The 25,465-nt window shown below is 44.7% G+C and overlaps 1 protein-coding gene across 1 annotated transcript; it reads right to left on the reverse strand.

The window, feature by feature from the left end:
- Positions 1 to 1,152: 1,152 nt before the first annotated feature.
- Positions 1,153 to 25,294, reverse strand: TMEM201 (transmembrane protein 201). Its single transcript, XM_042883378.1, has 11 exons — positions 25,191 to 25,294; positions 20,165 to 20,285; positions 19,420 to 19,614; positions 18,724 to 18,900; positions 17,747 to 18,138; positions 17,064 to 17,267; positions 6,739 to 6,956; positions 6,357 to 6,428; positions 5,411 to 5,701; positions 4,818 to 4,949; positions 1,153 to 4,384 (listed from the first exon to the last, which is right to left on the reverse strand). Exons 1-11 carry the CDS (start codon positions 25,292 to 25,294, stop codon positions 4,287 to 4,289), a joined length of 2,004 nt encoding a protein of 667 aa, XP_042739312.1. The 3' UTR covers positions 1,153 to 4,286.
- Between the last annotated feature and the right edge of the window lie 171 nt (positions 25,295 to 25,465).

Genomic DNA, 25,465 nt, shown 5'->3' on the forward strand with positions numbered 1-25,465 from the left:
CTGAGAAGTTACAGCAGGAGATGACTTTGCTTTAGCTGAAGGAAAGCTTTCAAAGTGTAACACTTTTCATTTCAGATCTCATCAGAGCAAAGAGATCAAAGCCAATCTGACCACAGACACACACACGAGCCCAAATAGCATCTCCCTGCCCCCCAAAAAACACTCAGCTCCCCAAGAAATCAAATCATTATAAGGTGAAAATTTTTTCCATTTTTATTTTTTAAAGAAAAATATTCCTCTTTAAACACAAAGTATGAACTAAAAACCTCCGAGGAACAGTTTCTCCCCCTGGAGTACAATTTAACTAAACTGTACAGTGTCAGAGCTCCCCAAACAAGTACACATACAAGACATACAGCGTTTCTGTCACAGGAAATAAAGTTTAGGACTCAAAATTGTCCTCCACACCCTCTCTAGATACCAATTCCATTCAAAACAGTGATGATTACTCTCTGTTGCTTTGTGCATATATTCATGTACATATATACACACACACACACGTGTGTATGTATATATATATATAAATACAATTTAACTCTCATTGGCCAAACTGGCCCTTTGTAGCCTTCTAACAGATGTGTGTGATAGAGGTTAAGACCACAGTTATTTCCTGGAATGGTACTTGGAAGAAAAAGAACATAGCAGCATCCACAGGCAACGCAAGCCCTCCATTTCAGCTGCCTTGTTTAAAGGAACCCAGGCAGTTCAGCAGCATTTAAAGATGTTCCCACTACCCAAGAAGAGAGTGAGAACAAAACATTCACAAGCTGAATTTGTTGCTTGAGCAGACAGGCAAAATTCCAGTGAATCTGGCCTATGGATGCCAGCAATAAGTTTTACCACATTGCCACAGTGACCAACTTCATGTCTAAGCTTTTAGGTAAAAGATGTGATGACTTTCAGAAATCAGCAACTCGTTCCATCCATCCCATCAAATAGGTGTGTGGATAACATCTATGGCATCTGCCAAACCGAACCCAGGCTGCAGAACTGGAACGAGGTTCTAGAATCCAAATCCTTCCTAATTCAGAACAACAAAATCATTAAAAGTCTTCGCCAAGTCTCATAACATAACTAACAAGCCCACACCCAAAGAAGTACAATGTTCCGAGGAAGGCAGAGAATGGAAATGGAGCTCATTTATGTTCCACCTTAAGATTGATTGTGGTTTTTATTAAGTAGCACTAAAATCTTTATCAGACAGTCCATTTCATAACGATCTTTTCAGTTCCAAACACTCCAACAGTTTTTTACAGTAGGAAAAACATTAGAAAAATAAAATTTCACCCCCAAACAACACTGTATGAAGATCAGCATCACCAGTCAACAATATTTTACAGGGGAACCAGATGATCTTTCCTCTCCTCCAAACCAGCTTCATACAGAAAACAGCAGCAAGATAGACACAGTATCTAGGAGCTAGATTAAGGCCAACAATATAAAGACAAACGTGGGTTCAGATCTTTCAAAATGAAGAAACCCTCCAAATGTTGTCATACATATGCACACACACACATACACACATATACTCTTGTGTACTACTCAAGCAAAGGCTTCACATCTGTGAAAGCACCACTGGAGAGTATTCTAGCACCAGAATGAGAAAGTTGGTTGTCTTCCCTCTTCAGCAATAAAATCCAAAGTCTTTATATTGCTTTGGACAAGGTCTCCAAATGCTCATCTAAGAACAGCTTCAGTGAGTGGATTCAGAAGTGCAGTAACAGCTTAAAGCGTTCCTGCTCTGGGCAACAAGAGGTGCATTCAGAGGGTGCAGCTCCTTCGTTGCTGGAAAGGAGGGGAATTTCTATATTGCAATCTGGTAGAGACAGAGACCAACTTGGGCCCCAGGTGAGTGTGATGGTAAATGAACTCAGCGCAGACTGGGAGGTGAAAGTAGGAAGTTTGCATACATGAAGTCACAGTGCACTTCTGTCAGCATAATAAAAAGCAAAACCACTGTATTTTCTGGCAGGCTTGTCTCTGCATAGGCAGCCCCTGGGTATGCTGGAAGTCAGGACAAGGATCCACAAATGGGATGTCACACATTACACCTGGACAACATCAAATGCAAACAGCACAGGTCTAAGGAGAAGCTTCTATGTTGGTTTTCTAGCATCTTTCCTATACACATGCTTGTGTGAGCCTGCACAAGTCTATAAAGGGGATAAAAAGCTCATAACAGCAACGCTGTGGGTCAGGTTCAGCTATAAGTAACAATTCATGCAAGTTACAAAAGAATTAACCATCAACCCGCCGCACATCCAGTTATTTGTGCTGCAGGTATTCATCCTGGATCTACACCTCTGCACAGGGGTGCTGGCACTCAGGTCTCTGCAGTCTCTCAATGAGTGCATGGCCAGAGGTCTGTCCTCTGCATGTAAGATGCAGAGTAGGCAGCAACTAGCCTCACTAACAAGGGAGGATGGGGAGCAGTGGCTGGAAGTGGGCTGCTAAAACAGTGCAGGAAGAAATGGAAGAGACAAAGAGAGGTTTAATTTTGCAGAGCTTGAACCAGCAGCAGTAAAGCCCTGCTCACTTTGTTACATGGTAAGGGCCTGGCTCATGTGAGGGACTAAGTGAGGCTGTGGTAGGATCTCAATAAAACATGCAAGTAAAAAAATTAAGTGAAAGGAAGGGTGATCATCACTCCAGGGTGTGAATTTCAGGGTAGGGCAGAGAATTATCAGCAGAGGGATGCTGTGTTTCTGTGCACGTGCAAGAGTGCAATAAAGGGAACAAAATCAGGACCAAGAGGAAGACACAGGAAGGTTAACTGTAATTCAAGATGCAAACACAGGACAATGGGATGAAGAGAAAGGAAAGAGAAAGGATATTTGAGGTAAAGGAGACCAAAGGAAGAGACAATAAAAAAAAACCTCTTAACAGTGTGAGTCCTGTTTCAGAAAATACACAGCTAATATGCCAGTTGGCTGTCTTTTCACCAGGTATCCTTGGCATGTTGGTAGTTCTCTCTGTATTTGGGATTTAAGAATCAAGGCATAAAGATTGGTTTTTTTGTGTTTTTTTTGTATTAAACAATTTTGAGTGCTCAGCATGACGCTCTACATGGCCCCTGAACTCTAAGCCATGCTGATGACTCACCCAGAAGTGGAAGCACTCAAATTATAAGCTGCTTTTGAGAACCTAACACTACTTTCTTTGGGTTAGAAAAACTATCTTTCCAGAAAGCTGCACTGTCCAGAAGCAGCTCTGGCATCTCTCACTAAGAGCACCGTGGTATTTATTTATGAAATATCTTAAATAATTACTTTGCAAATCCCAGTATCAGATAGAGGAGCCAGTTTAACACAACACATACAGTCAGACAGCTCCTCAAGTACCTCCCAGCAGATACATGCAATTTACAGCAAGAACAAGCTATGCAACTCCTGCTTCAGTGAAAACACCACAGCTGGAGTTGGGAGCTAAAGCCCTTAAGTGGGGATCCCTTCTTATTACAACAGAATTAATGTCTCCTACATAAAATAAAATTTAGGTTTTGTCTTTCTAATGCAGACCACAAAAGGATGCCTGTTTTGGATTTGTACATCCCTACAACAGCACTGGTTGGAGGTATGCACCAGAGAAGTTTCTGGGAACAATGAGATCAGAATGGGAGTTGGTGAGAGTAGCCTCAGGGCAGAGCCTGGCTGGAAGCACACGGTCATATAAGATGCAAGAAATATGACAGAGCAGTCAGGGTAACCAATGTGATCAGGCAAGCTTAAGACAACCAAAGAAAAGTTCATGGATAATTGAGAAGAGAGTGTCAAAGGAAAGGGAAAAGAGGAACCACTGACCAAAGAGGCTGAGAATGCTGTTACTGTAGACAAAGCCCAGCACCAACTACTATGCCGTGTCCTCCTCAGCTCATTTGTTCTAATTCTAGTTTTAACAGCACCGTCAGCATGAGGTTAGTATGTCAGGACAACGAGCTGGGGGGACATTCCTTACAGTGCAGCTTACACCTTTTCAGGCTCATGACTCAGATCAGTTCATTTGAAAGAAAGCGTATGGAACATTTGAACAGCCTCTGGCTTTGAACTAGGGCTTTCTGAGAGTTCTGCTCACCTCCAGGGACAATCCTGGAAGTGATGGCAGCAGCCAATAGGGTTCCTTGTCATGACAGCTGACTAAACAGTCGTTATAAAAACACAAAACAAAGAAAACCAACAGCATGCACCAGTGGCACGGCCATTAGAGATGAAACCGTGGTTGAATTCATCTGGTCAAGGAGTCTTCTTGGAAGCAGGTGGGACCAGTAAGAAAGGAAGTGCTGGCACAAATCAGCGCAGGCTCCGGTAGACATAGGCTGATGTGAAGATAGCATTGAGAGTCAGACTCACTGCCAGCAGACCTCGGAGAGCGGAGTTACCAAAATGACCTTGGTGGAAAAGGAGAATACAAAGAGAGAAAGGAACAGTAGGAGGAGGTGTTAAAAGAACTGATGAGATAAATAACAGAGAACACATGCGGCATTCTCTCTTTGCCCAGTGTTTTCACTGCAAGCAGAAATTTCTGAAGCACTTTTCCTGTTAGGAAAGATTCCACTGCACTCCTTAGCTCTATTTTCATCTTGTCCCTCTTCTGAACACCCACATCCCCACCCCTTGCCCTCTGTCCCAGTTGAACACTCTGGCTGTCACTACTCTTCAAACGGCCCAAAGAATGGGAATAATCTTGTTAAGGGCTTAAAATAGCAGAGAGGAACTGCTTTTGCTACTTATTTCTTTCACCTTAAGATCAGATCACTACCACAGGAAAGATCTCAGTTGCCCTCATAGGCACAGTGAAGTGCCCATGAGACTTGCACTTACCTCTCCAGCCCACCAAATCTTCCCCTTTGGTAGTTGTATCTACCACACAGGTAGATGAGTGTGATGAGTGATCCTCCTTTCTGATGGAATTATTGCTGCAAACACTGCCTCCTTCCACGGCAGATCTCATATCTGCAAAAGGAGATAAAAAAATTCAGAAGGCACCAGCGGAAGTCAAAAGCAGTACAATTTAGCAGCCTAAAGGTGGTTGTGAGTAACGAACGCTTGCCTGGTAAAATCATGAGAAGATTGAGGATTGGAGCTGGGAACAAAGGCCAAATTTGTTTCATAAGTTGTCCATGTCAGCATCACCAGAACCGTGGTTAAAGGACTTACCAAACAAGGCTGAGGGCAGTGGCAGGGTATTCCTGTGGCACCACTCAGTGAGAACAGGACTTCTGCTCTGGCAGAATAGTGGTTCTCCAGGCCAGTGAATTCATAAGGGAGCTTTGGTAGCCTAATAATCATCACCACCTGAGTCTTCCCTAAGGGTTTCCCATCTACTGTACGGCCTAGATGATGCACGACTTTATTTGCAATCCAACTCTATCCTACAAATGCATTTCCAGGAGTGCAGCAGGCTGCCAGCATACCATGCATTCCCCGCTCGCTGAGGTTCTTTTTCGGAAACGAGGACAGCTCAGTTGTAAAGATGTTGCTGTCTGAGTGGGTGTGCGCCTCTGAGCTGGTTGGGGTGAGCAGGGCCTCATTCTGAGATGGGAAAAGCAGCAGCTTCTGTCCTTTCAGGTTCAGTCGGGCAGGGCTGATGAGTGGCCGGCGGTACCGCAAGGAACCTGAGCTGGAAGTCACAGAGCCAGCCACTGATGGTGCTGGAGAGGGGATGCGTGAGGGAGCACAGCTGGCTGACAGCAGGGAGAAGTGCTCTGAAATGGAAATAGCCCAGAAGAGAAAAGAGATCACAAGTCCGATAAAAGAGGCACAGTTTTCTTTAACAACTGTTAAGGAAGAGAGAACAGGAATCGCAAACAACCAACAAACCTTGTACTAAAATCCATAATTCATTCAGTTTCTCTCTCTCACACATTGCAAAACACAGAGAAATTCCACACACATTTGGTACATTCAAGGATAAGGTATACTAGTTTGCTGCATTTGCAGCAGCACTAACAGCCCATGATCCATCTGGGATCATGAGTGCAACAGACAGGTTCAAAAGGGCAGAGCAGACAGCGTAGCTAAATTACCAGCTCTGTGGGCTAGGGAAGGAAAGCAAAACAGAAGAGTTCCCCTAAGAATAATTTTAAGTCTCATTTCAAAGCAATCTCAGCTACATATAGAGTAGAAAAGGGATCCTTGCTTCATCTCACTGATTTCAGTGTGAGCTCTCCCACGGAGAAGAATACCCAGGTCTTATTTTAATGCAATCTCAATCTTAGTAGAAACTATCTCTGCAGTATTTTCATCAGTGCTTTCACTGGGATGTGAGCAGGGAGGAAAGAATTAAACTGGGATCCCATGTTTCAATCCATGCACTGCAAATCCTTCAGAGATGCTTGTTCAGAAGCCTCAGTGCATTACCTGATGTGGGAGATTCCTTGGACTGAGATGACTGCGAGGCCGGTCGACTTCCACTGAACAAGTAGCCAGAATCTAAAAAGCAAAAACAAAATAGCTTGAACCTACATGGCTCAGCTACCAGGGGTTTATCCTTGAAAAAGGTAACTGCTTCATCTTGTCATCAACCTCAGAAGGGGAGGGGTTTTAAGTTTAGGCAAGAAAAAAGTCTCCATTTTCCTAAGGAGGATATATAAATACCAGAGTCAGAATAATGACCTTTTCCCAGCTGCAGTGGAACAGATCTGCCCAACAGTCTCTAAAAATAAAATAAGTGACCCTCCCCCAGAATATTTGGAATGAAAAGAATCTAAATGTAACGGGTTCCTTCTTTCCCTTGCCTTACCTGCTCTGGCCAAGGAGGGGATGGTACCCAGAGAGAGTGCTCTGTTGAGACGTCCAGGAAGAGAGGAAGAAGAAGTTCTGCGTGGGGACCTGAAGAGCTGCTGGTTTGTCAGCTGGAGAATACTGGGTGGTGTTGGGACAAAGAGAGACGTAGTAGAGGAAGGGAAGCCAGCCCCAGTGCCATTGGGAAACAGAGTGAATGAATCCCCGGAGAAGTACCTGTAAATGACAGGCATGACAAGCATTTAGGAATGGATAGGTTCCAGTAACTCCCTCTCTCAGTTACAGCCAGGAGACCCAGAATGCAACAACCTAAATAGAACAGAAAAGAATTTGTGGGATTTTTTTGGACCAGAACTACAACGGTGGTTGTGTTCTAGCATAGGAAAACTTGGGTGTGTTCCTAAGTTTGCATTAATTTTTCGGTGCAGGAGTACAAGAATGCTTTGAGTTTATGGGCACATTTCTATACCTTTGCAACTGGGGAAGGAAGAAATGCTCAACCTTAAATTGTGCACTGACCTGTTCTGCAATACAGGCTGGAATAAATGGTGGGACAGTTTAGTATCTCAGGTGCTTAGACTTCTCCCCTGAGAAGATCACTCTGATATAAATCATCAGAATGTTTTACAAAGTCCTAATGCACAGAACACCAATAACAGAGTGTACTTGATATTTGCTATATGCATACGTAAAGTACATACTTAGAAATCTTGTGTCTGTGGGAAACAAGCAGTTATCTGCTTGTCTTTACAAACCAGAATCAGTATCTTACCTCTGACGCCAGCACAAAGGAGAGTGTTTTTATGAACAGTTAGATAAAGATTTAGGCACATTTCCATTTTAAAGCCAGCATTCAGGCCCCTTTGATACAATTGCCTTTGTTATATTTCTGTTGGACTCATCACCATCATCTTACAGATAGGAAGAAGCAAAAAGAAGCTAAGGAAATTGTCCAGGGTCACACAAAAACCCTACAATAGAACAGAGATACAAACCTGGCTTTCTCAACCCTAAACTGAGGCTGAAGCCATTAAATTTTCCTTTCTTCATATATCACAATTAACCACTAATATGTACCATTATAGTCATGCAGAGGGAACCGTGCTCCTGCAGCACACTCTCCAGACAGTGTCTCACTTCTAATGTACAAAACACCATCTCTATCACAGCCTCTGGGGAAATTTCAAATTGGCAATAGTAATGGCAACTGTATTCCTAGATCTTTGTTTCCAATAGGTTCTTTGCAAGTGAAAGGAGGGAGCTGTAAAACAGTGATACCAACCTGAGAACACAAGATGAGAGACAAAATGCACTTAAAGATACCTGCATCAGTCAGCTTGGTTTTTAAGTACCTCTAACTTCTACTGGCAATACAACCATCTGACAGGACTGGGCATTTTATGCCGTTGTTGCAGTCAGACTGCCACAGCATATAGTTAACATGCAAATAAATCTGCAATTAACTTCTGATACTCAGATTTTGTGCTGTACCTTTGCGGCGGTTCACGATTTAAGGATCAGCCCAAAGTGAACCATCTCACAAAATGACACCAATTTCTACCTTCTTCCCATTCCTCCTCGCAGACACATCAGTACCCATGAGTGCGGTTCCATTCATCACATTACCCCAGCAGAATCTGCTTTGGAGTCTCACTTGTGTTCTCATAGCCTCTAAATTATTGTTTTAAGAAGGGTGAAATGCTGAAAGCATGGGAACTTTGTTTTACTTTTTAACAACTGAGTGACATACATGAAAAAGAACCTCCCCTTGAAATTCTTTAATTAGAAACAGGCAATACTCTTGTCAAATAAGCAATGACCAAGTACTAACAGAATATGAAGGGAATATACAGGTACATTTTTAAATGGAGATACCAGACTTTGCAGCCTGTAATCAAACAGCAACATTTGGAGGTTTAATCTCACTTCTGATGAAAACACTGAGACAGATGAGAATAGAAACCTGGTTTTTCATCTGTCAGAGAAAAGCCAGTAGTAAGACAGGGAGTGGAGGAATACATCTCAGTGCTGTCAGATGATTTACGCACGTGCCACTCTCATGGAGATGAGAGATGTGATGCAGCGATGTTACACAGTGCTAGTGCACGCAGAAGCAGTTCAGATTTAAGATCGTAATTTAAAATACCTTATAAAACTACTTATCTGCTAGTATGAGGCAGACATCAACAATCCCGACCAGCTTAATCAGGCTGAACAACATTTGAGCCAATCAGCCTCTGGTGCTTGCAAGCAGGCCATGCCTTTAACAGCAGTTAGGAACTCGTCAATCTTGCAGCAGAAAGTGCCCAACCTCTTCAGGTTCCAGAGGACCTGGGAAGGGTGTCACGCTTCGCAAACGTGCAGAGTCCTTGGGTGCACATCCAGAGACATTTGCCTCACCACACACACAGACATGAACAGCACATGGACACACTGACCTCCAAGAGGGAAAGCGGATTTGAAAGGAAATAAGAAGTGCAGGTCAGAACGGACACAGCTCATCTCAGCAATATCTGCCACTCAGTGTCTATGAAAGGTCAAATCAGAGCATCACTTGTGAACATCACTCTTTTTTCCTAACTTTGTGCCTTTCCTACTCCTGTGCAAAAGGATCCAACTTTACACAGCTCCCTGCTGCACAGAACAGCATTTCTGACTTACTGACTTTTGGCTGCTTTTCACTGAAAGAGAGTGGGATACATTACAGTCTTTCATCACTTCCAACTACAATCTTGTCAGTAGCATTTTTACTTTTTTGGATTGGACTTCCAAAGCCTCTTCTACTCAACAACCCCAAATCTCAACCTCAGCATGTTAGTGCCGTCCAATCCTCTGGGCAGCCAATTAATCATCCAGAAAACTACTTTTCTATTTACCAAGGAAGAGTTGGACAGTCTTAAGGATAGCACAATACCTTAGGATTAAAGGCTGACCAGGAATGGCTTACGTGTAGCTCTACTCTGAATAAATTCTTGCAACATGCACAAAACTCTCATCCTTCTCTATGCACTCTTCTCTAGTGTTTGCTACTGTTGTGCCAAGAGAACTAGATGCTGCTAAGAGGCAGGGGTGCTGTCATGGGATGGATGAGATTGGTCAGGAGAACTAAAACTTCCAGAAGAAAATGGAATAAAGCAAGAAAATCAAGAGGGTCAATAAGGCAGGAACAGTCAGATCACAGTCCTTTGCTCTCAGATGACTGCATTTCTCCAAGCCATTTGTGTACATGATAAAAGTGGCTCTGGCAAGTGGAAAAAGTAACCAAGTAAGGAAGAGGGGGAAAAAAAAGGCTCTGGAGTCAGATGATTTGTGGAAATAGGGCCCGGAAGCCATTTATTTCAGAACTTAGTATTGAGAACATCAAAAATCGGTATCTTAATTAGTGTTTACAATGATCACAGCGTTACTAGACAGTTGGGCACAATTCCTCTACACAGATACTTGAGAAAAAGAAAAAAAAACAACAGAAAATTAAAGAAGTGCATTACATGGCATGGGACAGTACACTGCCCTGAAGAAGCACCTCCTGCCTGTACAGCCTCCTCTCTCCCAGTATCTCCCCCTCCTACCAAAGTTAGCATGTGTTTTTAATTCACATTTTAACTGCAGATATGCTGCACCACCCACAGGATAGAGAGAGAGACAGGGAGAGAGCATGGATCAGGTCAGACTACAGACTATAAATGGGTCCCTTCACGCTAACAGGTAATGTGAAGAGTCAGGCAGCTTGCTGTACGTATCCAGGCTTGTTTGCCTGGAATCAGTCAGGGTACCACTTGTCAATCATTAGGTAAAATGTTTCCTTTGCAATCAAGTTCCCGCCATAATTTACCTACAAGCTGTCCCTGTGTAACTGCACTACCTACTGCAGACAGCAAGACTGCTGCTGCACAGACTGCAGAAGCAGCTCACTGCTGCCTTGCTCATTGCTAGCTGCAAAACAAGCAAGTTTCTGTAAGCTGATGCACAGCCACTTGTCTGTTCTGCTGCATTACATCAGGCCACCAGCCAGTTCCATGTCCTGTGCCTCTGGTCAAAGCGATAGAATCAGGAGTAAAGAGCGATATGGCAAATAAAAAACAGGCACGCAGGGACAATAATGTTGAGAAAGCACAGGTCCCAAATACATTAAGATTTTGATGCCAGAACAGAGCTAGGAATTTCATCTGCTCAGTCTAAGAATTGTTTTCTCCTACTTGTCACTCTGCTTTAGGTGAAAAGGGAGGGATGAACTGCAGCTGAAAAGGCTCCAGCTGCCAGGTCCTGCACTGATACCTTTTGGAATACAGATGTGATGTTTGGCATCAATTTGAGCCCCCCCCCATCTGGTGGCACGAAGGTGTGTGCACATTCCATGTCTGCAAAACACAGACATTGGCAAAATTAGAAGGTTCAGAGGACCTCTTCCCTGCCTGAGTACTCGATAGCTTTGGTCCCATATGAGGCTTTACAGGGTACTCCTGGTACGCTTCAGGACTGAGTACTGCCCCTTTCACGTGAGAGCATTTGCTGAGTCTCAAAGGAGCTTTAGGTGCACATGCAGGTGATGGCACACCTGGAAAGAACTGACAAGTTTACACGCGAGATCACACAAGTTCAACGGCAGCTATTTAAAACCTGAAAGCCATGTTCTGCAGCTCCCCACTTTCACAAGCAGAGTCAGTCTGGAGTAATGAAACCAGCTATTAATTTGATCAGTTTATATAAGTATAAATAATTTGACCACAATACATCCATACATGACTTCTACAGTATTTAAGCATGATTATTAGCTTCACATCATTTCAGCTTACTCAAAAAATACTGAAGTTAAAATAAAACACTACTACACCATTTCTACATTCCTCTCCTGTCCTCACCCTTTGACACACCCAAGCTCAGTTCACTAGGGCATGCAAAACACAGACGTAGGAAAGGAGAAGTCATTAGAAAGAAAGGAATATAAATATAGGGTACCTAAAATTGTAAAAGGTCAGGAAGGGGTCAGTTGGCATGCACAGATATCAGGGAGGGCTTCAGGAAGACCAAAAGCAGCAGCAGCAGAGATACTTACTCAGGTGCTAGCTTTGGGTTCTCACTTCAACCCTCATAGTGTCTGCAGAGTCAATGAAAATCCAAGAGTATAGTCCAAGTACCCTCATATTCCCACCCACACTCACTGGTGGTAAATGCAGGACAAAAGCATGAGCCTGCCAGACGTGCAGGCATTGCTGTCCCAAGCTGCAGCTGCAACAGTTCCACTGAAGCAGAGCAATGTAGTGTTGTCAGAAAGTTCATCCAGAGAAAGGCACTTAATAAAATCACCTTGAGCCCTTTATGCATCTCACTCTGCTGAGCAGGGCACGAGGTGTTTTGGAGCTGGAAGGCCAGGCATGGCTGCCATACGAGCTAAGAGAGTCAGCCATGTTGGGCTGGAGCAGGCTTGATTTTAAGTGAGGCACATACTAAGAGTTCCTCACCAGCTCAGCTCCACTCTGTAGTCCCCATCCTCTGGTTCAGACAACAGCATAAGGCCAGGGTCAAAAAGCAGCACCTAAAATGAGAGGCTTTGGGGGCCCAATACCCCCTGATTCTGCTGAGTTATGGTGTTGGCATCCTCTAGCCTGCATGGCTGGGAGAACCCTTAGGCAACAGAGCTGTATCTGGTGACCACAGGTTACTTACCACCTGTTTCTCTGTAGCTCGAAATATAAATACCTCCAAGTGAACACAAGAGGCTCAAAGCACCAACCAAGTGGTTCTGGATGATTTCTTATCAGTGGTTTCTTTGTATGTTACCAGCCCTTTGGTAGCTATTATTTCCCTCAGCAGAAGGAAATGTGTCATGCAAATCAACATCTCAGACTTGCAAGGACAGTGACACCATGCTCAGATGTGGGGCTTGCACCAGAATGACTGAGCTGCTGGCATGCACTTCCTTCTGCTGGAGCCTGAAGGGGAAAGAAATCTGCCACAGTCAGATGGCATTTCTAACTGCTGAGCTATTTCTTAACAGAACCCCAAGGCCAGGACATGAGATTGGTAAAGCACCTTCCTTACAGAAGCTACAGCATGGCATATTGTTTAGAAGAGTCTATTTGGCATTGAAATCAGGTACTATAGGAACAGTGTCAGAAAAGGCAGCAATAGTTTCCTTAACTAGAGTTCTATTTTTTCCAGAAAGAGTCAACAGTAAAACACTGATAACTGAAAATCATCTTCTTCAGACCTAAATGTCTCAGGAGGAGCTCCAAGGACACAATTGGTACAGATCTAATATTAGCAGTTTATAAACCACTGGGAAAACAAACATCCTTTTCTTTCTTGCTTCCCTCTCCTCCTATTCCATCAGCCCAACAAAACATGTAAGCAAGGCAAAAAGAGAACTTCTAAGAGACCAGAAATGCAATTGCTGCATATTTGTTCCTAACGCTTTGAGGTTTTTCGTTTTTAGAAGCAGCAGCTGCACCAACTTGCTCAGGCACCAAATACTGGGAAAATAAGCTCAAGTCTGAAGCAAAGACAGCTTCTTTGGCATGAGGAGTCACACTCCAACATCTGCTTTGTTATTTTGTTTTGCTTTAAAAGTTTTTCCAATTAAGAGTCCAACAATTCTTCAACTGTAAGGTGAAGAAAGCACCGCAGAGACCAAGGCTTCAGTTGTACAGGCTGGCCAGAGAACGAAGCAGTTTTCTGGTGTTCTGACATGCAACATTACTGCAACCTGTAAGCATACTTCACTTGTATTAATTTGAATAAAGTGAAGACAAAGAGTTCTTGCTTCAAATATTCTTTTAGTAACATTATTTGGGCTTCACGGTACAAACCCCACTCCTTCCCCCAGTTCCACTGCCTGCTCAAGAGATTTTGGGCACAGCTCCCCCCCCCGTTCCATCATACCACTGCGTGGGAAAAAAGGCAAGAGAGTAAGAGAAAGGATCAGGCACAGAAGAATGATGTAAAACAACAGAATAAGTGTAAAAAGTGCCAGAGCTCAGAGCGCAAATACAGAGCATATTTAAATTGAAAGAAAAAAATTACATTCTGCTAAAAAGAAGAGAACAGCTTCTCAGACTTATGGGGCCACAAGAAATAGGACCTGACACAGCCCTTTCAGCTCCTGAAAGTAAAATTTCTGAAGAGCCTGACCAGCACCTTTGGGTGCTGCCACCAAGTTTCCCTGCTACAGGGCAAGAAGATTCAGATTAATTTTATTCCTTCTAAAGAAAAGGACCTTGCCATTAGAAACCAGGCATGATGTTACTGAGACCATTCCCACATACCTCAGCAACTTGTCAGCTGCTTTCCCTCACCTCACCCTTTTCTCCTCTTCTAAAAGCATGGTTCCTCCCACTATTTGGATATATCCAGCAGTAGAGCAGCAAGGGGAAACTTTACCTCTGCAAGACCAGCTGCTTGCAATCTCACATGCTAGAAGGATCCTTCAAGTTCTACATGCAAACGCACAAGACAATCACAACTTAATATAAATGAGTACCTTCCCACATTTCATTTCAAAAACTGGAAATACTGAAGACGAAGGGAGCAGAAAAAAGGCCAGAGGTCTTATTTCAGTAATGGACATAAGGTCATCTAGGTCTTTCATGCAGGTAGTTTAGAGAATGACAGAGCTGGCACTGGATTTGGTTCCACCATCCATTTCATTAGGTGGATTTGTCCACCTGAAGAGACTCTCAGAAGAGAAGATGACTGCAGGAAAATTGTGTTGGAAGGACAGCTGCAGTAAGGAGTTTTCAAGGTCTGAAAACACTGCAGTGATCACTGCACTGGAGGGAAGGCTGAGCAGACAGTGGTAAACCATCTATCTACAAAAATATATGCAGTTGTTTGCTATTCCTATCTTTTCACCAGCTTACTGCTGTTTCTATTAATACTGCTCCCTTCTTCCACCAGCTGACAGGACAGAGGAGCCTGTGGTCTGGTACAGACACCAGATTTTTAAGGCACACTTCCTACTAAATCTCCTAATAGTGAGAAAAAGGAGCCAGAGTGACTACAGAAGTCTAAGTCAGTACTAAGGACTGTGCATATTCCAGGCTTTTTTTCCTGCTTTGATGAACTCCCATGGCTCCTTGTAAGTACTTACTTTAGAGGAACTCTAAACTCAATAAATATCCATTGCCCTCATGGAAAATAAGACACAGTAGTTGTTATTTAGCATTTTAGAAGCCTGAGACTGGAACAAGGAAAACTGGAGTTTGGAGTTGGAAGACAAAGCCTTTGGGTGGGGATTGCAAAGCACCAGGAAACAGAAGGGCAGAACCAGGCTCCAAAGATGCTGGTTCCCTTTTGTGCACATGTAAATAAGCAGCCACCTGAACAGCATCGTTTGTGAGCACCAGAATGGAGAAAGGTGTTGTGCTGGCTTGGAGGTGGATACAGCAGTTGTTTGAAGGCACCATTAAAACTATTTCTAAAGGAGAGCACACATGGGAAGTAGGTTCCCGTGTCCCCTTCCAATGCCAGCTGCTATGTTACAGGCACAAAGGCTTTCATCCAGGAGCTGTACCTGCCCATGACACACTCAGCTCACCTGGCTTACTGCCAATGGATCTCTACAGAGTTTTTTGTTAGTGCTACATTTGTGCTTTCACAGTGAGTATTGGCTTGAAGAACAATAACTATGAAAGCTATGAAACATATTTTGTTTCCTTAAATAGTGTTCTTAGCATTTCACCTGCATCTCCAGTATCCAGGAGCATCTGGATCTTTCAGTGGGAGATGCAGAAACTTCACAGTGAGAGCTCCATTCTGATTATTTTAGAGTTTATGCATAGGAAGATCAAGACATCCAGCTAACATATCAGACTATCACCATGGCATGTCCTGCCTGCTATTCTGAATATAATAGCAGATTTCCTGGGACAGTGCTGTTTTCTCTAGAAAGCCCACCTCCAACTGCAAGACCTGAATTTAGATGGGAAAAAAATCAGTGGAGTGCCTTACAAAAAAATGCACAAGATAATCAGACTGCTTACCCATCAAGGACCCAACAAGCTCAAGCTTCATTCTGTGAATGCAGTAACCCAACCATCCAAGCTTTCAGCAGAGGACTGCTAGGCTCTCAATTCAGAAGTTACAATTTCCAGGCCCCGTTCTTTCGGTGCATTAGTACCAATGCCAACTTCCACTAAGACACCCCACATTCCCTCCAGTAACAAACATAATCCATTTCTATTGCTATGGGTCCTGCAGCAGAAGCTCCCCCCCCCTTACTACAGCATATTCTCCTGTGTTCTCAAGAACTGTGCGTTTCTTTTAAGTAAAACATTAACTGGATAAGCAGTGACATACAGCAGAAGTCAGCCATATAGCACAGCACAGCATTGCAATACTGTATACCTTCTCTTTCTAAGGCCACAGGAGTAGAGGAACACAGCTTCATCCAGTTGTGCTTTCACAGAGGCTCCTCTTACAAAAAAGAAAACAACCCAAACAAAGAAGACTAGCACAGAAAACAACAGCCACTGGGAGAGCTGAAAATTAAGCCTAAAATATTTTCAGATATCTAACCAAGACACTCTGAGCTACATAACCTTTTAAAGCACCCTTTAAAATAAATTATTGGAGTTCCAGTCAAAAGGACTTCAAGACTCCTTTTCATTTAAGATAGGAATCCCAGAAGAATGGCAGAGCAAGACAGCATGCAGTTAAGTGATGCTACACAGTGGAAGGCAAGAAGAACAATGTTATGGACTACATGTCCCCTCCTTGCATGCCCACACACCATGCAGTGTTACTACAGCACACGCCAGGAGGACTCAGAATCCAGAGGCAAGTTTCCATCAGTTTGAAATTAAAGCGACCAGCACCATCAGAAATTGAATGTGGCCCAGGCCTCATTGAGTATCAAGGAAGAGGATTCCTCTGTGACTGGCTAAGGATGGACAGGCAGTGAGAAGAACCAGAAGGACAGGAGAAGCCAGAATCTCTTTGGCTGGAGAAGCAGGATGGGAAGGAGTCTGCATTTATGGAGCAGTTTGTGAAGCAGTTGCTGGAAGAACTGGCTTTGGGAAGGTTGGATATTTGCACTGCTGACGTAGGATTCAGAAGGAAGGGAGAAGGGATGCAGCAGGAGAAGCTTCCTTGGCTAGCACCAGCAGTGGGAATGCTCCAAGAAGCTAACACAGTGGGAAGCAAGGATGGCAGGAAAAAAAAATATATATAAATATATAAAAGAAGGAAAGATCTTCACTGCTTTTCTAATTAAAAAAATAATAATAAAAGGGAGAGAAAATAAAAGGAGGAGAGAGAAACACCAGTCGCACAGAGTTCATAAGGCTTTTTTCCTCCTTCCCCCAGCGTCACTGCTCTGGCTCTGACCTTCGGGGCCGGTATCTCCGCTGGCCCGTTGATTTCCGCGTTGCCACTGCTGCAGTGAAGCCCACCAAGCAGCATAGGGACGTGGTGCCAAATTTGGCCGTATCTAGCCAGCTGGGTGTTTCCATCTTCAGGTACCTCTCAGCTAAATGCAGGCTCATCACTATGAACCACAAGACTGAAGCAAATGCATCAATTCTTCGGAGCCTGCAATGTCAAAAAAAACAAAAACAAGCAGTGAAGATACAAGGTAAGAGCTGAAACTTCAACAAACCCCATCCCATAGCTGTGAGGAAGGGGTGGGAAGGGAAAAGCTGGGGAAAGAATGGGGAAAGTTCAAAGGCTGAGCAGGCCATGTGCTGTGGGATGTATCACCACCAGCCTTTCCCACTGCTGTGCTAAGTACCCCCAACAGATTAGTTTTACTCTCCAACAGATGGCACAGTTGCACTGGGAACTTTCCATTCACTGTAATTCCAGCTTAAATGGAATGAATCAAGGCATAGAAAAGAAGTAAGCTCTGCTGTTAAACTTGCTAGAAACCCAAAGAAGAACACGGAGAACAGTGCCAACCAGTACTATTGCTACATTTGCCATTCTGGGGCTGCCCCATGTCTCACTGAGTCAAGACAAAACTGCCAATGCAGTTTTTCTTGAGTTGGAACAGAAGTAAAGAGCACACCCACCTGATCCGCCCAGCCAAGAACATTGCTAGCAGGCAGGTGAACAACCCAAGAACAGCAACTGCCATCTGATGATTCTTCCCGTAATCCCATGCAGCGCTCAGGTTCTCCACCATCTGTTCTGGGAGCATGTGGAGCAGCTCCTGCCAGCCTGCCACCGTTATGGAAGTGTCATTTCCCAAGTCTGCATGTGAGCTGGTGCCAGTCCTGTTCTGAACAGATGCTGGACTAGAAGAGACAGGAGCAGGGACTGCAGCATTGAGCGAGAAGGGGTCGCCTGATCCATACAAGGCCAACAGAACCAGGAATGCACAGCTGAGGAAGGCCAAGAACCGCAGAAATATCACCTGAGCTGGTGTAGTTATGGAAGTAGAGGAGGAAGATGAACACAAATTCTGCAGAGGAAGGGAAAAACTTCTTGTTAGAAGCTGAAAAAAAAATGCAGTAAGGTTTTGAAATGGTGCTTTACTTAGACTGTATGGTTTACTGAACAGTTCTGTCCTTGTCCATCTCTGTACTGGACTGATGCTGGATGGGATGTGGTAGGGTAGCAAAGAGCAGAACTACAAGCAGAAGCCAAGGTCTGCTGGGCACTGAGCCAAAGAGGTCATAGATCACCTTCCATCATACTTATTTCTTTTTTCCTGAACCCCGTAGTTTCCTGCACTGTGCTCATGACTTAGCTTCCCTATCTCCCCTTTTCTGCCTGTCCCACCGTTCCAATTCCACTCTTTCATGATTGCATTTCAGGCAATCTCCTAAATGACACCAACAAGACAGAAAGATCAAATTAACATCAGGGAGTATCTGTGCAAACTATTCCATATCTTTCTAAACTTCTGCTAAGCACCCATGGTCCAATTTGGAAAGTCCCATGGCAGCCACCAGCACTGATATATCCCCCAGCTATAAATTCAGGTGCAGAGGCACTGAGTTTTCTGTACTTTCCCCTAAATTCCCTCCTCTCTCCTGCCACATACCTGAGTATAGGTCTTGTCTGTCTCACGGCGTTTGAAGTGGTGGCTGAGCAGCAGAGCCCGCAGCTGCCGATTCTGATGCTTTATGTAATATTCCACAGCAGCCTGGCATGGACGACACAGTTTGTAGGTCTGCTCCAGATGGTGCTTATACACCTCAATCTCCTCATCATATTTGCCCTGACGATAGGAAAAAACAAACAGGTAGGTGAGCGCTGCAGATCCCTTATCAGTCATTATGCTCACTTGTGACACATGAATGAGGCATGTTTCCAGACTCCAGAAAAAGTCCTGAAACTAGATCTGAAGAATGACTAAGCTGGAGGCAAGCCATACAGTCAGCTTCCCATATAGCTCACCAAGCCTCCATATACCAGAAGAGACACATACAGCACTCACAGAAAGCTTCTGCTGTTCTTATGGGAATCCCCAACTTGTGGCCAATTTTTCTATAGCCAGTTCTGCTGTTTTTGTTCACATCTCATGAACACAGATGATAAGACAGAAAACTAGACTAGCCTTTGCCCCCAGCAAAGCACATGGCAGAGGGGCTGGAACTGGATGGTCCTTTGGGTCCCTTCCAACCCAAGCCACTCTATGACTCTGTAGATGAAGGGCCACAAAAGACACACAGCCCTGCCACGTGGAAAGCAAAGGATGAATGTTCTTCCATGATGCCAGTCCCTAACCAAGACTCACCTCCTCCCTCGGTGAGAATGAAGCGAGCTGTTTGATCTTTGTAGTTTGATGGTTGTTGCATTTCTTGCAAAGCAGAATTTGGCTGCTCACCCACTGCTGTGGTTTGGTGGGATCACAGAAAGTTGTAGCACCTGAAACAACATGGTTAAGGTGTTCCATGTACTGAGCGGGGATGGGCTTGTTGTAGTCTCCATTCTGAAAAGAATCAAGAAGAAACCAGGAGGAAAAACAAAAGTGAGATCGTATAAAACAAAGCTAGGTGTTCTCTAGCTGACAACAAAATCCTCCAAGCTCTGTACTCCATAACTAAGTAACAAAAATAAAAGTGAAAAAGAGATAAAAACACTTCAGATCTTCTCCTCATCCACTGTTCTATACATCCAATGTGAGCAGTTGTTGGCTTTTGGTTTAAGAAAGGCCTTGTAATTTGACACCCTATGTGACACAATTCATCTATTCCAAAATACAAAAGAATAATCATTCCATATTAAAAAAAAAAAATAAAAATCTTCAGAGATACAGGTGAAAATGACAAACTTTTTTCCCCTGTTTCAAAAGGCAAAGGCCTTGCCATCACCACTCCATGTCAGCACATCCCCGTGCACGCAGATGCTCTCTCAAATGTGAACAAGTGTACTGAGCAGCTGATTGTAGGTGCTCAGCACAGAGCCACCAGCTGTCAATCTGCTGGATACTCAGCCAAGAGCACCTCCCCAGCCACCCTCCAGGCAGCTCATCACTGTACCTCCTGGAAGCCGTTGTACTGCTCGCAGTTGGGGCAGTCCCAGCAGTTGCGATTCCCATACGGCACCACTGTGTCCTGATTACAAAACCAGCAGTTCACTGTCACATGTGTGGGCTTCTTCCTGTTAGGAACAGAAACGTGTCAGGCATCATCATCAGACCTGATGTGAAGGAAAGCAAAGGCTTTCAAACAGGGAACCGTAAGAGAGCCTGGAATAACAGCCAACCTTCCCATTCAGTATGTTTGACTGTCTGACTCACAGTAGTTATTTTAGCAATGAAAAGAAGAACAATTAGAGTAGAAATAAATTCCTGCCTGATGCTAATATCTCTTTGTGCTAGTACTGTGGACATGCCAGAACTTTAATAACAACCTTGTGAATAAACCACTTCACTAGCTTTTCCAGAGGTACATTTGGGAATACAAGTTGTGTTCATAATCACCAGCATTCATATTCACAAAGAGCTCAGTAGAGTATCTGCTCAACATACAAGATCCTGGGAACATCATACACATAAAAACTGTGTATGATGGTATTCAGAAACCCAGGAAGTGAGCTCACTGCTACGGTGCTACCTGCCTTGATTATGATGGAATTTTTCAAGGACAAGTGCTTATCAAATTAGCCCAAGGTGCAGGCACTGTAATTAGCTGTTTCTTCTAACAGCTCAAGCTAAAAAGAAGGAAATGAGGAATCATCAGGCCTTCCCCAGTTTTTACATTCTGGAACTGAAAAGATGAAGATCAATCTAATCATCTGGACCATAAATCCCTTGTTTTGTTGTTGTTGTTTTTAAACAGTTACTGCAAGAGAAACAGCTGTGACATAGTGCCATTAGAGGTTTTGACAAATGTTTGAACAAAAAACCTCAGTACGTTGGCCCTTGAGCCTGTCTGCTCAAGAAGCTCTGCATTTGTCTTCAAGTCTGGAGCAATATCCAAGGGGAAGCTTCACATCAACACAGCTCAGCTGTCTGGACTTGATCATAACCTGCCACAATCACACCTCCAAGAGAGGGCAGCTGCTCAGGCAGAGCCCAAGCAGGGACTGGCCTTGGTGGCCGTGCAGACAGACAGGTCCAGCTGCTGCCTGCCCCATTTGCTGCCCAGCTTCGTGAAGCTGTGAGAGCCAGACAGCTTTTACAGGAGAGTGTCCATATAGGGCACATACATAAATACACCGCTGTGACAGATGCATGTTTGCTAAAAGTTGGCCCAGTCAGAAAAAAAAACCAACAGGACCCCACACAGTGATCTGTGCCCAAAGGGACAGGGCTGCTGGCAAACATCAAACATCTAGAGCAGCACTAAAATCAGCAGAGCAAGGCAACTCAGTGAGAACCTAGAGAGCAAACAGCAGGAGCTGAAATGCCCAGGTTGGGAGTAGCTTCCTTTCTCTTTGCCCTCTAAAACATTCCCTGCTCTTGCAGTGTTCTGTACAGAAACACTTGAATGCTGAAGAAATGTGATGTGGAACCCTGCAACCAAACAGGCAGGTGGCTCTCCCTTAGTTACACAGGCTTTTATCACAGCAATCACCCTTGCGGCTGGATGCCTATCATTAAGGTTCTTCCCAGCTCCCATTTCCATAGACCTCGTCTTGAAATTTGGTTTGTAAAACATCAAATCCTTGAGCATCCTGTTTAAGTATGAATTACAAGGATAAACTTGAAACAAAGCACCAAAAAGAAGCCTGCAAAGTCACAAAGAGTGCACAGAGGATTCCCTGCCAGATGCTGAAAGGAAATGGCTGGAGCTACTAGGGTGACAGATTCTCTTCTCAAAATAGATGTACACTCCCACGCCCCTCCTAAGATCAATGTTCTCCACTTAATTCTTTGCTTGATTGCCAACAGGGTTCAAAACAGTAAGCAATCTCAGATAAAAATACAACCACTGAAGCTGACAGGCATGAGAAAGAAGAAAAAGAAAAGAAGCACAGAAAATTAAGTGGCTAGTCCACATTACCCTTGAGCTGTCACTACTGAAGATCCAGGTAAAAAAGCCAGGCAATGGATGGACTGCAACACCTCGTGGTGCCAGTTTCATCCCACTACCTTAAGTTAAAAGCTGTCAACGTATAATGCAAAGGATTTAGCATGCTAGCCTAGTACAAATCCTACTGTGCCTTGAGCATAGACTTTGACAGCAAGCACAACCTAAATTCCACCCTCAGATGTAGGTCACAGCACAGCTCCTTGAACTAATAGAGGCACTGGAGCAAAGTGCCTCAGTCCCTTGTTGAGCCATCCTCTGGCACTGGTGAAAAGAAGAGATGCTGTACTTCAGCCTCTATCTACTTCCCTCTTCTGTGACACGATGGAACAGACAGAAGCACTAAATTCATGGATAACAAAGGTGGAAAGCAGAAAAAAGTAGCAAAGCAGGATTTGAACTGTTAATACACTCAAGACCCTTCCATCTTTACCAAAGAGGATTCCTCTTCTCATGCTTGGAGTTAAGGATGTGCTACCAAGGGTTAAATAGCTGCCATTCACTCACACAATGTATGCAAAAGAAATTGCTACATCCTAGATTATTTAGGATAAAAAGCAATAATCCTTCCTTTTGTAAGGCTGTAATCTGTTGCCATAGAAACGTGAGGCAAAAAATAAAAATAATTTTAAAAGTCTGGTTACAGAAAGAAGAAAAAAAGGTCATCTGAGGCAAGAACACATAGGTGGGGTGCTAATTTTCTAGCAACTGGGCAGGACTTGAACAACAGCAACAAAAAAAAACACGACTCTCAAATACAGACTGAAAGATGTTCAACTACCCACACCTTCACTGAATCCACACAGCGACTGACCATCATAAACCAGAGCTTCTGAAGTCAGACATCGTTATGAGAAGACAGGCAGTGCAAAACCTATATAAAAATCTACCTGTGCTCAATTCTTTACAGAGCAGTAGGAAAACCACCTGCCAGGAGTTTATATTCTAACACTGCATTAGCGTGAATCAGCTTCCCTGGACAAAAGAGCCACCCTGCAAAGTTAAATGTGAGCAGCAAACAGCAATTGAAGTACTGCACGTTTGCTGTACCAGCTTTAAATCTAGTAGCACACACACCCTAACAAGGTGGAAAAATTGCCAGGTTTGGACTGTTTTCTATGCATAGGGTTTTCACATCGATGAACCTGATGCTGAGTTCAGCTCAGTCAGGGAAGCTCAGCTTCTGGGTGGCACTCACTGACCTGCTGCAATTCCAATCTGTGCTGTCAAAAGGGGTCTTCCAGGGCTGACCCATTGTGAAAAAAGCATCCCAGCTGTCTGGATTCCAGCAGGCATCCAAGTGATGGTTCCTATGAGCAGCTTCTGCCACCACTGACCAGAACAGTCCCAGAAAAGAGTCCCTCACAAGGTACTCTCTATTGGTCCTGGCAATAAGTCAGTAGCCAACAATCAGGAGGGGCACAAAAAATGAAAGAAAAATGACTACAGTTGCAGGTCTGAACTCAGCAAAGGACTTCCAAGAACCCCTAAGAAGCCAGTAGCAACGCTGTGATCTCAAAGGAAGACCACAAACACATCAGAGTTTTTCTTTCAGGCCCAAACTTGTAAACCTTAAGGAGCTGCCCTGCTTATCTGAGTATACATCAACTCCTTTCCTGCCTTGGTAAAAAAAGCAACCCTGTAGGATGCTGCCACAGTTACTGCAGTGTAACTCTACACGTTAACAGTTATGGCAGCACTGCTTTGCACTAAATTGTTCAGATTTATTTTATTTCCCTTTCTATGGGAGCAGAAGCAGTTGCAGAAAAGTCACCTTGTGCTTACCTGTATAGTATTTACTTGCTCTGAAAATGGAACCAAACTGCACTAACAGCAAAAGCAACATCACATCTCCTACGAAGCTGCTACCTTACTGACTCAGGAGAACTCATTTAACTAAGGCAAAAAAGTAACTCTGGAATGGGATTGAAAAACAAATGCAGAGCCCTAAAGAATTATCAGCATCACATGACAGAACTATTTACAGCTCGACAAGGACTTGGTAAGAAATGCTTCCCATTCCAGAGACATTTTGACAAACTTAAGCACAAATTCCACCTCTTGCCTCGAAGGCACATCAGAGTCAACAGGCTCAAAACCAGCTACCTGCTTCACTTCGGATTGCTTTAGGCCACTCTTTACCAAATACACCAATACCTGCGTACAGGCTGACAGACCGCTGATGCTGTATATGGTCATATAAACTGAAAACACAATGGAGCAGACCTGAAGGGTTTTGCTGTGGATATAGAAGCACGCTTCTGCTTTGAAGCATAAACCTGACAGGATCTTTCACACCACGAGCCTGTGAGGCCTTCTTTTACCCCAGCACTCAGCTGATGAACAGCCCGTTCTGTTACAGTCTAACATGCCTCTTGTTCTGTATATTCCCATATTCCGACCATGCCAAATTACAGTCTGCAAAATTAAGCTCTACACCTTTCATGCAACCCGCACCCTGAACTCTCTCCAGATGCTTTTCAAACTTCGGCTTTAACAGATCTGTTTAATTTTGTCCTAAGGTCAGAAACACTGCACGCACATCAGAACAAAATGCCTACAGAACTGCGGTCGCTAAATAATTCTGACTTCCCAACTCGCAGCACGGCACAGCGCTCTGCTCCCTACAGCGATCACACCTTCCCCCAGGAAGCAAACCGCTCTCCTCGTCCCGAGCACCAGAAGCACGTTAACAACCAAACCCAACGCCGAGACTCCGGCGATCCTTGCGACACATCCTACGTCCCGCAGGAAGGAAAGACGTTCGGAGTATTTTTTAAAGTGCGGCTCCCACCCAGCCGACTCCTCGGGACACAAAGACACGGAGCGATTCCCAGGAACGCGGGAAACACGCCCAGCCCCTCACCGGGCAGAGCCTCGGGTACGCGGAACCTCTTTCCCTCTTCCCAGCTCCCCCTCCCGCCGCCTCCCCGGCCCACGAGGCCCTCGCGCCGCCGCCCCGCGCGGATCCTTCCCGCCGCCGGGCCCTCATCCGGCCGCCGCCCGCCGCTCCCTCCGATCCGGCCCGTACCTTCGCGCTATGCGGTACAGCAGCAGCCCGGCGGCGGCGGCGCACACCGTGACGCCCAGCCCGGCGGCGGGGCAGCGGGCCAGCAGCGCCCCGGCTCCGTCCATGCCGCTCCCCCGCCGCCGCCGCCGCCGCCGCCACCACCGGCGCCGTGACCTCGGCGGCGCCGCTTTGTACGCGGTTCGGCCGCCCCCCCGCCGCCGCCGCTCCGCCCCTCCTGCCGCCCGGGGGCGGGAGCCGTGACTCACGGCGCGGCGTGAAAGGCCGGAGTCGTGCGG

The sequence above is a fragment of the Lagopus leucura genome, unplaced genomic scaffold, assembly GCF_019238085.1.
Source record: "Lagopus leucura isolate 7727_CA_CO unplaced genomic scaffold, USGS_WTPT01 Super-Scaffold_100037, whole genome shotgun sequence".
In the NCBI taxonomy this organism is placed as follows: domain Eukaryota; kingdom Metazoa; phylum Chordata; class Aves; order Galliformes; family Phasianidae; genus Lagopus; species Lagopus leucura.